The sequence below is a fragment of the Pseudonaja textilis genome, chromosome 6 (assembly GCF_049901715.1).
Source record: "Pseudonaja textilis isolate UNSWEBS1 chromosome 6, rPseTex1.2, whole genome shotgun sequence".
In the NCBI taxonomy this organism is placed as follows: domain Eukaryota; kingdom Metazoa; phylum Chordata; class Lepidosauria; order Squamata; family Elapidae; genus Pseudonaja; species Pseudonaja textilis.
The window spans coordinates 43,041,828-43,059,753 of record NC_141995.1 but is presented as its reverse complement, the minus strand read 5'-3'; the positions used below and the strand labels follow the sequence as shown (position 1 = coordinate 43,059,753).

Here is a 17,926-nt window from a genome sequence, read left to right as displayed (position 1 = left end):
GGAGCCTGTGGCAAGTGTGCGTGCACGAAGGGTTGCTTGGAGGAAAGAATAGTTACCACAGCACGGGTGATTCGGAAGTAAGGCTGCAAGGTAACGGCCTCTCCTTCAAGAAGATAAAAGCCAGCTGTGAAATTAACCTTCTTTGCAGAAAGCAAAGAAGTTTTGAACTCAGCCTCGTGGACATTACAGTTGGTATTTAAAAACTCTTGTAAACTATTTCTTATCTGTTGTTTTTTGTCCGACTTAAAAAACTTGGCAAGGCTTTCTTGTTGGAGCTAATTAGTTGGATGCAGCCTTTTATCTGTGAAGAAACAGGATTCTTAGCTGAAACTTAAACAGATTATACTGCTGCCTTTGTCTTGTGTTTGCTTTCTTGGAACCAGGTTTGGGTCAGAACATTTACTCAGCTAGTGCAAGGATATGATGATCAGTGTGAATACAATGATATACAGGAAGACTGATAAATCATCATAATTAGGGGTTTTTAATCTTTTTCTGAATCTAATATTTATCTGAATTTCTCCATTATCCACTTGATACTACCTATTGGATCTTGTACAAAAAAGACAGATGTCTTTTTTGAAATATGCCTATTCGTTTAACATTTCTTTTTTCTTCTCTGATGTTTCTTCTTACCAAGATCTGAAACAAAAATTTGCTTGGGTATAAGAAATTACTGCAGTGGTTTGCATATTTTCTTGAATCTTCATTATGGCTGTATCCCATAACTAAATTTTTACACTTTCTAGCCCACACAGTTTTGTTCCATATTTGCTGCTGTACAGCTAGTAGCACTTTAACAACCATTTCTCCTGTACTTTAAAGAAGTCTAATGGGTAGTCTAATGGGTATTTCATCTGCATATGGTGCTTTCCTGTCTGTCCATTTATTACCTGTCATAGCTCCCTTTTTTAGGGCAGGTTCCAAATAGATGTTGGATATAAAACTCAAATAGGAACATACTTTGCCAAAGAGCTAAGCAAAAGAGCTAGGTAATATTGGATTGAAATTAGTAATGTAATTCTCCCAAAAAATCTTGAAAATTAATGTAGAATTTAAACCAGAGACTTTATGTTAGTGTTTATGAATAAAACATTGGGGTCAGGAGGAATCGTGTCTTTTTTTTTTTAATGTTCACCTTTCTTTTGTGGGAGAAAGGAAATGGATATTATATTACAGTTGTAAACTATGAGTTGAATAGAAGTATTTTTATGTCCTTGGAAGAAGAAGTTGGAAGTTATTCTTTGAATATATTTTGTTTTCCTTTTTTTTTCTTTATGTTTCATTGCACCTCTATTCCTTAATTTTTATCTTTTTTATTGTTAGTTTATGTAATTTTCATGGGTACATTTTGGAAAATTTAATGCAACTGTAACTCAGATAAAAGCACAGTATAAAACAATTTGGAATATTAGAAACGGTGAAAATGTTAAGCATTAAAATTAAAAACCTTAAAAGTTACATTTTTTAAAAAAGGGACCAATATGTAAATGGGGTGAAGATAGAATCTTGTCCTAATCTACTTATCGCCTACAGTGTGGGATGCCCCCATAGGAGACCCTAGCCAGTTGGCAGAAACAGGTTTTCAGGCCTTTCAGAAGGCCAAGAGGGTGGAGACAGATCTCACCTCAAGAGTCATCATATTTCCAAAAAGTGGGAGACATGGCAGAAAAATTTCTTCTCCTGAACCTACCAGCCAAATTTCCTTGGATTCCAATAGTATCCATAGCATGACCCTTCTGCCAGAGCGAGTGGGACAAGCCAATCCTATAGGTGCAAGATAGTTCCTCAGGTAGCCTGGACCATGCCATAAAGGTCTTTAAAAGTGATAACCAAGTTTGCACAACTATGCTGTTACATGACCACCAGAAAGGGTTTAGAATTGTCCACACTGTTACATTCTGTGTCAGTTCTAGCTTTTAAATACTTTTCAAGTGTAGACTCCAAATGTGAGATGACCAGGTTATGAATGACTGAGTGCAGGGCTTTAAGTTCCAGGAAACAATGCAGTTGGCTCACAACACAAAGTTGTGCAAAATCTCCCCTAATCATTACTGCCACCTGTTCTTCAAGCAGGGGTTGTGAGTCTAGGAGACCCCACCGCCACCCCAGGTTGCATATGGGGTCTGTCTGGGTAGTGCAGTTAATTAATTGGCAGTCCTTCCTCCTTTATTTGTGAAAAGAAAAGCAAGAATATTTACATCCTGAATGTAAAGTAAATCTTGTCAGTGGTACCCCAATAGAATTGTATTCAAGGACTTTTCCTTTATGTTGATTGAATTAACCAATAAGAATTGGAAAAGTGCAAATAAAGTAAGTTGCTTTTCCAATGGGCAAAATTATACCCGCAAGCAAAAGATTTTTTTTTTTAATGTACACTCCATATCTATTTTAAGAATGTGTACATTTCCTAACAGTGATAACATGTTGAAGGTTTTGGAAATTTGTATTGCATTTGAACTATTTTGCAAAGTGGCATCAAGTGCTGTTTGCAATTCAAAAATGAGAGAAAATTAATATTTGAAAGTGCTTATTTGTGATTTTTTTTTTGAAAATATTGACTTGTTCAGATTCTTAAACTGTTTCCAAATGTTTGCAGAATTTTGCATAAGTCTTAATTTCAAATAGTAATCTAATGTAAGGCTTCAGGGTAATACTTCAAGTGGAAATACTGGAAGACAATTTAAACCAAAATCTGTCTCCTTGGCTGCTTTTTTTTTTTTATAGAAAACTACTCAGCGACGTGAACATTGATGTACCTATAGCCTAGACATACATTTTCTACCTTATTCTGAATGAACTTTCCATTATTCTTGTCAATAATTGTCTTCTCAAAGCTTCGCTATTCTGTGGCTCTCATCATACCATCCATTTTCCTGTAAATATTTGTATTAGTTCCATAGAAATGTGGTCACGTTTTAATTTCTCAGCTCATGGAGTGTGTATTTCCTTTGGGTGCACCATGAATTTTTTTATATTTAAAATATTTTTTCCTTTAAACTAATTTAATCCTTTAATTAAATCTATTTTTAGCAGTTTATCAGCATGTTATTACATTAATGCTAAACTACTTCAGCTTAGTGATTAGTTCAGGTGCACCAAAATAGATTCAAATTTGACTGATTCAAATCCTTCTGCCACATGTTTCTTTCAAAACCCACATTCTATCACTGTTTTCCTTCACTGTTTTTCTTAGCTGTTCACCTTTGGTTGGAGAGAAGACATCCGTCCAGGAGAACCTCTTCACACTAGAAAATTCTGCTTCGATGCAATTTCACACAGTAGTCCTGTCACACTTTATGACTGTCATGGTATGAAAGGCAACCAGCATTGGAGCTATAGGAAGGTTGGTGTTGCTTTGTGATACTTTAAAGGCATGCAGGTGTCCAGATAATTATGTAGAAGTTCTAAAGTTCATGTTAGCAGAATTAATACTTAAATTTCTAACAGTTTATTTTAAAAATGCAACTTGGTGTACAAAGAGCAATAGTGACAAGACAGTGTGGACAATAAGAGGACAAAATACATGAGATCCAGCTATGTGAAATCAAATCCAAATTACACACACAATTTACCCAATTATATGAATAAATTTACCATGTGGGATGCATACTCTATAACACTTCCAGTAATAGCAATAATACTTAGACTTATGTACAGCTTCATAGTGCTTTACAGCCCTCTCTAAGTGGTTTATAGACCATCAGAGGTGGTATTCAGCAGGTTCTGACCAGTTCTGGAGAACCGGTAGTGGAAAGTTTGAGTAGTTCGGAGAACCTTCAAATACCACCTCTGACTGGAGATTTCCCCTGCTACGCCCACCAAGCCACACCCACAGAACCGGTAGTAAAAAAAATTGAATCCCACCACTGGTCAGCATATTGCCCCCAACAATCTGGGTCCTCATTTCGTCAACCTCAGAATGATAGAAGGCTGAGTCAACCTTGAACTGGTTAGGATTGAACTAGAAGTAGGTGGAGTTAGTCTGCAATACTGCATCCTAACCACTTAGAATGATTATCTTTAGGGTGAACTTTCATGTTTAATGGTAATCTTACACCTCTGCTTAGGTGGGGATGGTTTTGGCAATAACATTTAGGATTAAAAAAATCCCTTTTGGCAATGGGATAAAGATGGGGTTACGGTTAGATTTCCCTAGGGTTTATAGAAAATGTTTTTATATCTTTAGTAAAAGTCTTAGGTTGTTATTATAGTGGCAACAGTCTTGTAACATTTCATCCTCGCTGCCACTGAAAATTCTGTGGCAGTGAGGATGAAGTGATACAGGTTTTTTTCAAATCTGTTGTTCAATTAAGTTTAGCAGTAGCTTTACTATGAATGTTTATGGCCAGTGGCAGGTTAACAATTTTACTAAATTGTGGACTATTTCAAGTAAAAACTTATATTAGTAGAGAATAACTTGGTCTTAGGCTTCTTTGAATGGTATTGTTAATTTAGGGTGGTTTTACAGTAGATGCTTGCTTGTTTGCTTGCTTGCTTATTTATTTAATTATTTATATCCCACCTTTATTATGTTTACAAATAACTGAAGGTGATGAACATATTCAACACACCCTCCTCCAATGCTTAGGAAAATTCTTTTTTTATATATAAATTTTTATTAAACAAAAAAAAAATTAAAAACAGTGAACATGGTGTAATCATACTGACACACCTATTTGTCATACATAACTATTTTGGATGGCAAATAATACATATTTACATAGTATATACATTTATATATTCCAACAATTCTCTATATTCCTATATATATTCATATAAATAACAAGAAAAAAAATCAAGAAAAAATAACAAGAAAAAAAATCAAGGAAACAGTCAGTCCACTAAAGAGAGAAGATGGCAAGGATGTAACAGGCAACAGAGAGAAAGCAGAACTGCTTAACTCATTCTTTGCATCAGTCTTCACGCAAAAAGAAACCATAGCTCAACCCACCAAAAACATAACTGTAAAAGACAGACCAGAAATAAAAGTTAAAATAAGCAAAAAAAAAGTGTAAGAGAACACCTGTCTGATCTTGATGAAAACAAATCATCGGGGCCTGATGGATTACATCCCAGAGTTTTAAAGGAGCTGACAGAGGTCATCTCTGAACTACTGCACCATATCTTTCAAAAATCCTGGAGCACTGGGAAACTGCCAGAGGACTGGAAAAGAGCTGATGTGGTTCCCATCTTCAAAAAAGGGAAAAAAACAGACCCAGGAAAGTATAGACCGATCAGCCTAACATCAATACCTGGGAAGATACTGGAAAAGATAATTAAAAAAAACAGATCTGCCAACATCTAGAAACAAGTAAAGTAATAACTAGCAGTCAGCACGGGTTTGTTAAAAATAGATCATGCCAAACCAATCTTATTTCATTCTTTGAAAAAGTCACTAAACTAGTAGGCCAGCAAAATACTGTGGACAAAATATATTTAGATTTCAGCAAGGCATTTGACAAAATAGACCACAACCTACTTCTTAGTAAGGTAGAAAAATGTGGAATAGATAGCACCACCATTACATGGACACGCAACTGGCTGGCAAACCATACTCAACAAGTAGTCCTTAATGGGTCTAAATCTACATGGAGGGAAGTAAGCAGTGAGGTGCCACAAGGTTCTGTCTTAGGCCCAGTACTCTTCAATATCTTCATTAACAACTTAGATGAGGGAATAGAAGGGGAACTTACCAAATTTGCAGATAATACGAAGCTGGCAGGAATAGCTAACACCCAAGAAGATAGGCTCAAGATCCAGATGGATCTTGACAGACTAGAACACTGGGCCATATCTAACAAAATGAAATTCAGTGTAGAGAAAAGTAAAGTCCTACACTTTGGCAAGAAAAACCAAAAGTATACGTATAGACTGGGTGAAACCAGGGTCAATAGCAGAGGGATCTTAGTGGACAACCAGCTAAATATGAGCCAGCAGTGTGCAGCAGCAGCCAAAAAGCTAATGCAATCCTAAATTGTATTAACAGAGGAATACAATCAAGATCAAGGGAAGTACTAATAGCACTCTATAAAGCCTTAGTAAGACCACACCTAGAGTACTGCATCCAGTTTTGTTCACCACATTATAAAAAAGATGTTGAGACTCTAGAAAAAGTACAGAGAAGAGCAACCAGGATGATTAGGGGACTGGAGGCTAAACTATACAATGAATGGTTGCAGGAACTGGGCTTGGCTAGTCTAGTAAAGAGAAGGACCAGGGAAGACATGATAGCGATCTTCCAATATTTGAGGGGCTGCCACAGGGAAGAAGGGGGTCAAGCTATTGTCTAAAGTGTCTGTAGGCCAGACAGGGAATAATGAATGGAAACTGAACAAGGAGAGATTAACCTGGAAATAAGGAGAAACTTTCTGACAGTGAGAACAATCAACCAATGGAACAGCTTGCCCTCGGAAGTTGTGGGAGCGCCATCACTTGAGACTTTCAAGAAGAGATTGGACTGCCATTTGTCAGAAATGGTGTAGGGTCTCCTGCTTGGGTGGCGGGTGGGTTGGACTAGATGACCTACAAGGTCCCTTCCAACTCTGATTATCTGTTAACTCCTAGTTTCTTATCTTATTTTAGTTTTGATTTTAAGTCCTTCCTTTTTCCCAAGCAATGGTAAAATTTATCCCATACTTTATAATATTCAGTCTCATCTTTACTTTTTAATTCCAATGTTAGTTTATCCATTTCTGCACATGTCCATATCTTTTTAATTATCTCCACTTTGTCAGGAATTTCCTTGAGTTTCCAGTTTTGAGCATAGACTAATCTTGTAGCTGTTATCACATGTATTATTAGATACGTCATTTCTTTATTGTATCTCTCTATGTTAATTCACAATAGAAAGAGTTCCAGTTTATATTTGAGTTTGATTTCACCCATTTCCTCCAACTAACTCTGAATTTTATGAACATTTTACAAGGTTCTTCTAAGCCATGGCAATATGATTTTAAAAAATCTATTATTCTGTTGGATGGAGAAAGCCGAATAAGTAATTTGAGAATGTGGATCAAGTCACTGGAGAAGAGGCATATGGAATTTATAATTAGTGAAGGGATGGAATATATTTCAGGAAGGAAAGAAACACCGGATGGCAGATATTTCTAAGTTCATATTTTCTGAAATTTTGACTTGAGGTTTTTATCTGAAAATATAACCTTGTTAAAATTTTGTGATGGGAAGTCTATTGACATTCATGTATGCTCATTTATTCAGCCTGTTTACTGTTTATGCTGTAGTCAAATATCAGTTTGCATAGGTGAACCGATTTCCAAGCTGAGATGCTATTTGTAAGGTAGCTAAAAGAAACATGCTGGATGCTCAAATTATGTAAGCTTGCCCTACTTCTTTGAAGTTGGGTGCAAAAGCTCTGTTTATGTCAGAGAAGAATCTACTTTATACTGTAATTGAAGTTTCTTGTTCAGAAACACAGCCAGTTTCTTTCTTGCTTTCTCAAACTGGGGAGAAAGCTTGATGACATTGAAGTCTTCATTAGTATCTAATGCTCCAGGTGTGACTGTGAAAGAGAACACATATCAAAGTGTTTTCCTTTGATTTGAGCCCATTGTATTTTTAATTTGAAGCTCAGTAGATACCAGTGAAATGAGTACCTTGTAGTGTATGCCAGCAAGCAATGGAAAAAACAGTCGTGATTTACTTTTATTATGTGGGGTTGTAACAAAGCACAAAGTTTCTTCTTTCAAGCCAAAAATCTGTTTCTGATTGAGGAAGTCCTTAAACCTCATATAAATGAAGTGTTTGGAAATACATGGTGCTAATCCCATAGCAGTGCATCCTGTCAGCTCACACCAATAGACAAATACTTATAAATAGCTATAAATTGTCTTAGTCAGGAGCCACAACCATTGAAAACAATAATGCTGAATCAATGACAGTGTTTGAGCAATTATTTCTGCACATGTCGTATTATTATTAAGACTTTTCCCTCATTTTTCTTACTTCTGGTATTTTTTTATTTGTTTCTAGTAGGGATTATAATTTTCTGGAAATTAAATATATTATTTCTGGAAGATAATCATATCTTTTAGACAGAACCTTTTGAATATCTATAGAATTTTGGGTAATGCACACAGCATCCAGGTAAGCCATCATTATCCCATGTTACAAGCAGGATACTGAGGTTGGCTGGATAGTAAGTCTTTGATTGGGCTGAAATATGAGCTGGTGAAGTTTGAGCATAGATAGTTACAGATTACCTATACATGCCAAATCCAGCAGCATGGAGTTATGAGAAAGTGATATGTTGATTCTATTCCACATATGCAGGTTCAAATATGCAGATAACTGAAGATACTGTGACTCAAAAGTCAAATGTCATTAATTTGTCCATTATAGATACCTGTGTTTATGGGTTTTCTTTATTTGTCCATTCATTTATTTCATTTTTTGTCCTCCAAAGAGCAAATATGTCTGACAAAGAGAGCCTGCCATTTTCCAAGGCATTCTGTTCCAGCTTTGAATAAACCTTATTGTCACCAATTTTTTTCCTGGTATTCAATCAAATTTAAACCCATTCCTTTTTGTCCTGTCTTTTAGAACGCCTCTGAACAATTCAGCTCCATTTCCACATGAGTTATCTGAAGGCTGTTATCATAATTCTGATCAGTGTTTTCTTCTCCAACTTAAACATACAAATGTTCTTTCTAAGTTTTTCTTTCTGGATATTTTATCATCCTGATTTCTCAGGAGTGCATTATAGTTGCATTTTGATCCTCAGGAATAGAGATCACCCATGTAAATGTGCAAGATGCTTTCCTTATATCCAATACACTTTTTAAAAAATAGGAAATTAAAAAAAAACTAATTACAACTGACTTTCTGCCATCAAGAGAAAGAAGCCAATATTGGTGACTTCATTGTGTGATGTAAAGCATTTTCTGGAATTGTTAAGATATTGAGATTTAACAGCTGACCAGTTGCAGTAAGGCTGATGCAATGTAAGGCTGATACATTGAGGATGAATTAGCAAAGGTATTGCCGTTTTAAGACTATATATCGGTCCACAGAAGCCTTTACCACTTAAAGAGGTGTTTATATAAGGCAGCCATTAGAGGGCATATTTTCTCTCTTTGTGTCCTGTATCCATTGCAGAGTTCTCTGTGTAGAATTAAGAAGATTGATGGCTTGTCAGGTATTTGCCTATCACATATATTTCTGTATATGTCTTGTATATAAACCACTGTTAAATGTCTAAGTCTCTGTGTTTTGCTCCTGGGTTGTCTCATAATAGTAGTCATGCTGCAAATGATCTGACAGGAATGTGCCAGTCTTCTATACTAAATGGTTATTTTTAAGTCTAAAGAGATCAATAGACTGGGGTGTGATTTTTTATTTAATAAAGATGCTTGTCTGTTTTTCACAGACCTTATCTTACAATTTCTTTTTCTGGCAGCAAATTCATTGTCATTTTTCAAGTGACTTTATATAACAAAAATATTATCAGAACTGAGTTGCCTTGAGGCACGTGATACCTTTGTTGAACCTAGACTAATAGTTTCTTTAGTCTGTCCATCTCATATATAATATAGTAAGGTAATAAATATGAACCAGACAGGCAGTCTTTACACTACGCCTAGGAACATACTATAGAGAAATGGATTTATAAATACTTGACAGATGTCTTACTTGGCATTTTATGAAAAGTTAATCAAGTCCAATTGAAATTAATGCTCTATATTTAGGGGTTTCTTGGGGGGTTTCTATCTAAATTGGCAACTGGGTTGGTTTGGGGATGGGTTGGGGGAAATTGGTTTTGGGAAGGGGTTTCTTCCCAGTCCAGCGTACAGCCCTAAATTTCCCCGACATTAACTAGACTGGATTCCTTTAACTTTCTGGATCTGCTAAAATCAGCTAAGGTCTGCCATCTGCTGAAAGTCATATGTAAAAACAAAATTATTCTGTTCTGTTCTGTTCTTTCCATTCCATTCTAGATCAATATTTCTTAAACTTGGAAACCTTTAAGATGTGTGGACTTCACCTCTCAGAATACCATTCTATGAGTTGAGGTTCATAAGTCTTAAAGTTTACAAAGTTTGAGAAACTTCAGTAGATAACATAATTCATTGAAAATAATTTGGGGAAATATTTTCCAGTATTAAATTATACTGTAGAATTGCTATATAAATCTCAAAGAAACCAGACTTAGATGTTTCAAAGTATGTTCTGGAAAATATGCTCATTTTTAATCATCTGGCACTTGGTTCTTCATTAATTGTTTTTATTTTCATCCCACAGGACAAAACTTTATTCCATACTGTGAGCGGCAGCTGCATTGATTGCAATCCAGCAGAAAAGAAGATTTTCATGAATAGATGTGATCCTTTGTCTGAAACTCAACAGTGGATTTTTGAGCATATTAATATGACTGTTATAGAAAAAAATATCAGCAAAGAAACCAGCTCTTAACAAGAAAACAAACTGTTCTGTATAGATTGAAAACCATATTTTGGCCAGCATCTGGATTAGAGGAATCAGAAATTACTTTTTCCTAGAGCCAGGAAATCTGTTGTGAAGATTAAGCAAATGCCAGGGCAGAAGCCAGCCATATATCACTGCAGATGGACAATAACTGAAGGACTTGGCTAAGAACATTACCAGCTGCTGCTGAGGCTTAAAGTCAGCTGACAATTCCCTTGCTGGTCAAGGGAGAACTTTATTTAAAATAATGAAATGATTCAAATGCTCAGTGTGAATAAAGTTAAACAAGAGTTTTAGAGTTTCTCAGGTCAAACCCTGCTAATAGTGAGTAGGTACAATTAGTTGTTGTCGTATATGGGTAACTAATGGAGTGCATGACTACTATGTGGGAGGTTCGAATGGGCATTGAACTAACAACAACATGTATGAAATGCTGCCAGAATTGTGAAGGAGATGAAATGCTGCCAGAATTGTGAAGGAGATGAAATGCTGCCAGAATTGTGAAGGAGACGTGTTCTAATGCCATTTCATTCCCTCAGCAAATGTCCTGAGTCAAGAGGTTATCTAAATAAAGGGTCACAGTAGAGAATATTGACAGCCTTCTTGTTATGTTTCTTTTCAGTGTTGAATAGGGAATGGATTTTTTTTTTTAAAGTAATTTTAGGGTTTCATTTTTGAATGAAGCATGAAAATGATTGTTATAGTTTTGAGATCCCATTTTTATTTTGCAGTTCAACCAATTTCCATCAAAGCAATTAAATAAAATTTTGATCATTTTAAACAGTGTTACTGAACCTGAAGTCATTCATATCTAAGCCATCATTTATAAAACAAACCAAAAAGGATATAGAGAACTCATTTTCATCACCAGCATGTTGAGCATGTTGCAAATTTTTCAGAAAGAATTTCTTTTTGAAAATGTTCATTCTGTGTCTGTCATCTATTAAGGAAATTCTTATAACTATTTTTAAATTGATAGAAAATGCATCATGAGTCTGTCAAGAAAAGCTATATCACCTAAAGCTGAGACATGCTGTTTCACCGATATTAAGCCAGTTTACAGAGTTGTAGAAATAACTATTATCCAAAGTGATATATCCAATCCTTTGTAAGAATTAGGATTCCTAGAGGCACATGTGTTAGAAGCGTGGTTATATAAATTTGATGAATAAATAAAATGTCCATTGAAGTACACCATTACAGGAATCATATGATGTACAGGAATCATATGATGTATCTCTTGATGGATTGTACCACTGTAGAGTCTGGAAATGAAAAGGCATAATCTTGAATGCTCTCCTTTAAGTTTTTGCTTAAATCCATGTTGTTTTAAAATTTACCAATCAATTGACCATATTAAAAATCAGCATCAGCCACAGTAAAATATAAGATAAGATACACTGAAGTGTGATAAAATATAATAAAATGTGATAAGATACACTGAAGTGAGATAAAATACCTATGGTGAAATAAAATAGAATTAAATATAGTAGATAAGATAAAGATAAAAAGTAAGATAAATGGTTTAATGAAAAATAGAAGAAGAAGAAAATTTTATAAATTAAATAGATTCATTGTATCAACTATATAAAACTGATAAAAATGGAAATAGATATTCTATTCAATTCAGTTTATTACAGTCATAGACCAGAGACCAGAACAAATAAAAACACTGTAAATATACAATTAAAAGTTCTAGTATAAAATAATAAATAACAACTAAAATCTATGATAAAATCCAGTCTGTCAATTATACATGTTCTAAATCCATGTTGCCTGCAAGTGTGAGTGACCATTGACATATGCCATCTGAAACATTAGTAAACACTTATACCATGTAGCTTTATTCCTAAGCATGATTATAAAGGCATTCTCTTTGATTGTATGCCTAGCTATGGGGACAAAACTACCGTGTTTCTCATATAATAAGGCCGGGTCTTTTTTTTTTTTTTTTTTTTGAGCCCCGAAAAAATGGCTAGGATGTCTTTTCGGGGGTGACTTAATTTCCCCCCTTGCATCTTCCAGCGGGCAGGTGGCAACAGCTTGGATGTTGACCTCGGCGTTGGTGGGGCACTTTATATCGGGGTCAACACAGGCAGCATCATATCCGGGTGTGCAACAAAAGTACTTCCTAACTGCAAGCCCCCCCACCATTCCCCTATTTCGCATGTTTTAATATAGGCCTTAATTTGGGGGGAGGGGCTTAATTTCATTTCATGCCTATAAAACATGCTGGGACTTCCTATTGGGGGAGGCCTTATTGTTGGAGAAACAGGGTATTAAGGCAGAACTGTGGTCATAGCAGAATAAAGATACTACTGAATCTGCCTCATAGTTCAAAGGAAAATAAAAAGATAGAATTAAAAGCAATACTGTATTGTAACATGTATTGTTGTATAGTATTGTAAATATTGTAAAAACAATATCACAGCTTAAAAGTATTTTTAGCTTTTGCCACTTCAAAAATGAAAGTTATTATTTTAATAGTCCTTTGATTTGAAAGTTATTTTTATATAGATCTCAAGTGAGAAAAATAATTTTAAAAGATTCTTCCTTGGATAGTAAAATGTACATTTTATTTCACTGTAACTGAAAACAGAAATTAAAAGGAACCAAGAATGTGGATAATACTTTTAAGAGATCATAGATATAAACTTAGATAATTTTTAAATTGAAGAGATTGATATATGTAAATTGTAAATTGATATTGTAAATAGCAGATCTGGATATCCTAAAAACTAGTTGTGAGTGCCTCTTCAACCCTATGTTATGGGATGCCCAACTTGACATTATATAACAAAAATAAGACATGCTGATATTTTTTGTGAGTAGACTTATTTCACAAGGGGTATTTAACCTAGGCAGCAAATTTTCTTCTAAGAAATTTCTTATTTCATGGAATTCGGTAAAATTAAGCACCTAACTGTCCACAGGACTAGTATGTGCTTCATAAATCTTAGAAGATAGGTATGATATTGTGTTTTTGTGCAGAGCCTTAAGAGGTGGGATTTTTTAAAAGCAAGATAAATGATGTTAAACTTTCCAGCAGTGGATTGAGATGTATTTTAGAGAGATATTTAGTTTCTTTTTTCAATAGCATTTATAATGGGAGTTACATAGAATCATTTGGTACCTGCCTTGCAAAGGTGTTTTAGCAAAGCCCTTCTAATGCTTCACCTACCTACCTCAGGTATGAAAGTAACATGAATAAGAAACATGCTGACTTGGACGTTGCCTGGATTACCAAGGTGTGCCCTAGATATTTGGGAACCTGGCCAATCTGCTAATGTGGCCTACTGAAATAAACCATACACAGATAAGACAAGAAATCATGGAATCAATGGAATACTACTACAACAGTAAACTAATGAGATAGGATATATAAAATGTAATAAGGAACTATGGGTGTACATAAGACCTATAGACACAGTAACCGATCAACAGTCAAGCTATACCCAAGGATGAAGTTCAGTCCAGTTCTTTATCTGCTTATATGCAGTAGACAGAATTTTGCCAGATTAAACCCTTACTGGTCTCACTAGAACAGATATAAACAGTGAGATTCTATGAAGCAGTTGTCCGTACTACCTTCTTCTGTTTCCTATCTAGCTCAGGGCTCTTGTTCATTCCTTTTTCTGGGTTTTCTTCATCTTGGGAAACTGCTGGTCCATTGTACCAGCTCCCTGTCTGTGGGCACTATCTCTCACGAAAACAGCTAGTCATATAATATTTCAACTTAATGAAGAGGAAGCTGCTCTCACAATTTGAAATACACAAATTACACATTGCATTCCAGACTGAAGAACATGTGGAAAAAACAAGTGGGTGTGCAGCAAACACCTGAAGTTAGAGCATCATTGCCAATCTTTCCATTACGGAGCTCAGCAGCTGATTGAGGCATAAAACTAGTTACAGTCAACCATTGAGACCAGTTACCAAGGCTTGAGGGTAAAATACCATCAGATAGTATGCTAGAAGATGTTAATAGAGTCCTCATGACAATTCCTACAACCATCATAACTCAAAGGAATGGACTGTTATACAGTATAACTTTGGTAATACTAAGGCAACTGGAACAGAAGTTAACCAGCAGGTAAAACTATAAAAGAGGGTGGGGATTAAGGATAAGATTGGCTTCTGAAAAAACACAGGGGCTTGACTCCATCTGAAGCTTGATAAACAGCTAACAAAGGCCCACAGCACTGGATACCAGACAAAGGAAATACACTAGGGAGGCAGAGACCAAGAAAATAAATGCTCTGTTCTCCAAAGAATCATCCAAGACAGGGGTGTCAAACTTACAGCATCACGGCATTGTCACGTGACATATCGGGACTTTTTTCCCCTTTGTTAACCCAGGCATGGGCGTGGCCAGTGTGTGACGTATCCAGCCCACGGGACGTGAGTTTGACCGTCCTGATCCAAGGTGTAATCCCAATTGTGCTGCAATAACACAGTAACATCAGAGCCACAGAGAGTAAAAACTGAACAGTAGTAGAAGAACATATGGGAGAAAGAGAAAACACCCGTGCAAAGAAGCTGTAGAACCTAAAACCAAATCACAACTTCCTCCCAGAATAGGAGCCAAGTACTATCACAGTAACAGTCATCCAAGAGTGGGTCATAAACATGAAGAGCTAGACCATAATCTCATACAAAACTGGTTTCTTTAATGCTAAAAAGTTTAATTATATTTTAAGACAATTTTTTCAAGCCTCAGTGTGTGCATAAAATTATTTTAAAATCTGTACACTACACTAACTGTTCTTAGTAGCAAAGTGAGCCACTCTTTAAAAAAAAGTTAAGCACAGATAAAAGAGTAACTGATTCTTCTAACAAGCTAAGCCTTAACAGTGTGTCCAATCAGATGACAACAGTGTAATAGCTGTCTTATATGGTGAAACAATATCTCCTTGTAATAAATACCAGCTACAGTGATGTGATATTTATTTGCAATCTTACATCCAACAAATGACTCCAAGTAAGAAGGACAAAGAATACCTCTTTGTTTATTGCTAGTAGTCAATTTAGTGATGGGGGATACTAGAGAAGCATTTGTGGTTCTTTATCTTCTATTCTTCTTGTTCCTGTCAATTTAAATCTGTACATCTCAATATCTAAGTTAATCTTATCTCAGTTTTAAAGATAAGTAACTCCTGTAATGACTACAGTAAAGGGTGATCTTTTTATGCGGCAAGGTAAGAACTGAGTAACACAAGTTGCTTGGCAGCAGTTCCTAGTAGTTTACTGTTTTGACTAGTTTTATCACATATGGGAGGATGAGGAAGAAGACAGAGATACTCTATAATTGTATAATCTTAATTTCATTTATGGAAAATAAATTGTTGGGCATTGTATTTTCTTCCCAAAGAGTTAGTTCAGAAGAACTTGTCTGGAAAAGGTGCTTCCTTACAGATGAGCAAGTACAATATATTCTAAATTATTTTGTAGAAAGAATACATTTTTACAAAAAACTCAATCTATTAGGAAAGAATGAGAGATGTTTTCAACTGATTTTTAAAAAAATAACAGTAAGGCTTAAATATCCCAACATAATATATTACCTTATTCATTTTCTGGTGAGTAAAATAACCCACCAAAATTCAAATTCCTAAATTTAGCCAAGTGAGGAACTGAGCTACAGGGAAAAAAAAAAAAAAAAAGGTTATAATAGCAGATTTCAATTACACGATTATTCTGTGTTGCAATGCTGTGAATGAAAATTTAGCAAAAATGTCAAACAACCCAAAACTTATTCCAATTTTCTCAAATGTCCATGTTTCTGACCAGATAATTTTGAAGCTGCTTTTTAAAGGTTTTTGTATCAACAGAAATAGTAATATCATTTAGGCTTATATATTGCCCCACAGCCCTTTATAGTACTCTCTAGGTCAGTGGTGGCTAACCTTTTTGTGCTCCTGTGCCAAAAATTGAGTGTGCATTAGCGTGTGCGCATCCAAGTGCAAGCACCCAGAATGCTATACCCCCCCCATGCCCTTGTACATGCATGTGCAATCCCCCACCACCACCTCCCACACCCCCTTACCTGCACTGCGCCTCACAGCTGAATTTTTCAGCTGGTTTGAGGCCTTTTTCAGCCTCCCAGAAGCTTGGAAAAAGCCTACGCAAGGCTTTTCAGGATGAACAATATGCCCGTTTTGTCACTTCTGGTATTACAGGAAGTAGTGAAAGGGGCCTATTCATCCTGAAAAGCCTTGCAGAGGCTTTTTCCAACCATCTGGGAGGCTAAAAAAGGCCTCAAGCCCGCTGAAAAATCAGCTGTAAGGCACGTGCATGTGCAGTAAGGTAAGTTTGCCTGTGGCTTGCGTGCCAGCACAAATGGCTATGCATGCCACTTGTGGCACGCATGCCATAGGTTCGCCATCATGGCTCTAGGTAGTTTACAATGTACAAGCAATATTTGCATATTGCCTCCAAATATCTGGGTCGTAACTTATTCACCTCAGAAGGATGGAAGGCTAGTCAACTGAGCTGGTCTGGAGTAAACTCCTGGCAGTGGGCAAGATTTAGCCTTCAATACTGCATTATAACTACTGCACCACCTTGGCTCCTTTCATTCCTATAGGAGTTATACCCACAAATGTGGAGTGCTTTTGAAAAACAGCATAACTGTTTTCCTCTGTTCAAGTTTCAAACAGCCAATAATGATCTTAATACAGATTCTTGTAGAAGACACATCAAGGTTACTTTTTCATTAAATCATACAGATGTCTTTTCTACAAAAAAATAGGAACTCAGTGCCAGTCACTCTAACTTACTTGTACTCAACTGGTCCCGTCCTTATGCTCTGTGATTACAAGTTATACAGTGACTGAGAATTGTGGACACTGCAATCACAAAAATATAATTCTGCAATATTCTCCCTAAACATATTATTCCTCTGATACAAAATCTCCCTGTTAGACTCTTGTGTTTAATTTGTGGCCACGTTAAAATTGATACTAAATTGTAATTTTAGATTATACCTTTGAATTGGTTGGCTGTTCCCTACCTCAGTATAAAAAGGATAAGAGTGGATGTTTCCCACTTTTTTTTCAATATTTAAATGCAGACAGACTTAATCATAATTATTTTTATTAAACAAACCAACTAGCTCGATTGAGTTCTCATTCATTCACACAAATACCTACTTAGAAATTCTGCATAGAAATTCTGCTACACGAAGTCTTAATCACTCTTTTAAATAGATTTTGAATGCTATTCCCAATAAAAATAACATTACTCTGAAGTATTGTAGCTATAATTAAACAGCTACTTGTTACCTGGTGTTATGACATACTCCACATGTGTGCTATTGCAGTACAAGAGTTAGAAAGTCAGTTATGTGGAAGCAGCTCCTAAAATAAGAATAAGATCTCCCCCACCTCTCCCTCCCTCCCTGTCTCTCTCTCTCTCTCTCTCTCTCTCTCTCTCTCTCTCTCTCTCTCATATACACACACACACACACACACACACTTGGTCA

At 35.8% G+C, this 17,926-nt stretch overlaps 1 protein-coding gene across 5 annotated transcripts in view; it reads left to right on the top strand.

The window, feature by feature from the left end:
• The window catches only part of GALNTL6 (polypeptide N-acetylgalactosaminyltransferase like 6), a 472,288-nt gene extending 460,658 nt beyond the window's left edge, over positions 1 to 11,630 (top strand). For 3 of the 5 annotated variants that reach the window (XM_026699693.2, XM_087936413.1, XM_087936412.1), the window contains exons 12-13: positions 3,197 to 3,346; positions 10,261 to 11,628. In XM_026699693.2, the coding sequence (XP_026555478.1) occupies positions 3,197 to 3,346; positions 10,261 to 10,431 (321 nt within the window). In that variant the 3' untranslated portion in view covers positions 10,432 to 11,628. Of the gene's footprint in view, positions 1 to 3,196; positions 3,347 to 10,260 lie in introns of all 5 variants that reach the window. The other 2 variants (XM_087936415.1, XM_087936414.1) reach the window with 2 other exon arrangements.
• The last annotated feature ends 6,296 nt before the right edge of the window (positions 11,631 to 17,926 follow it).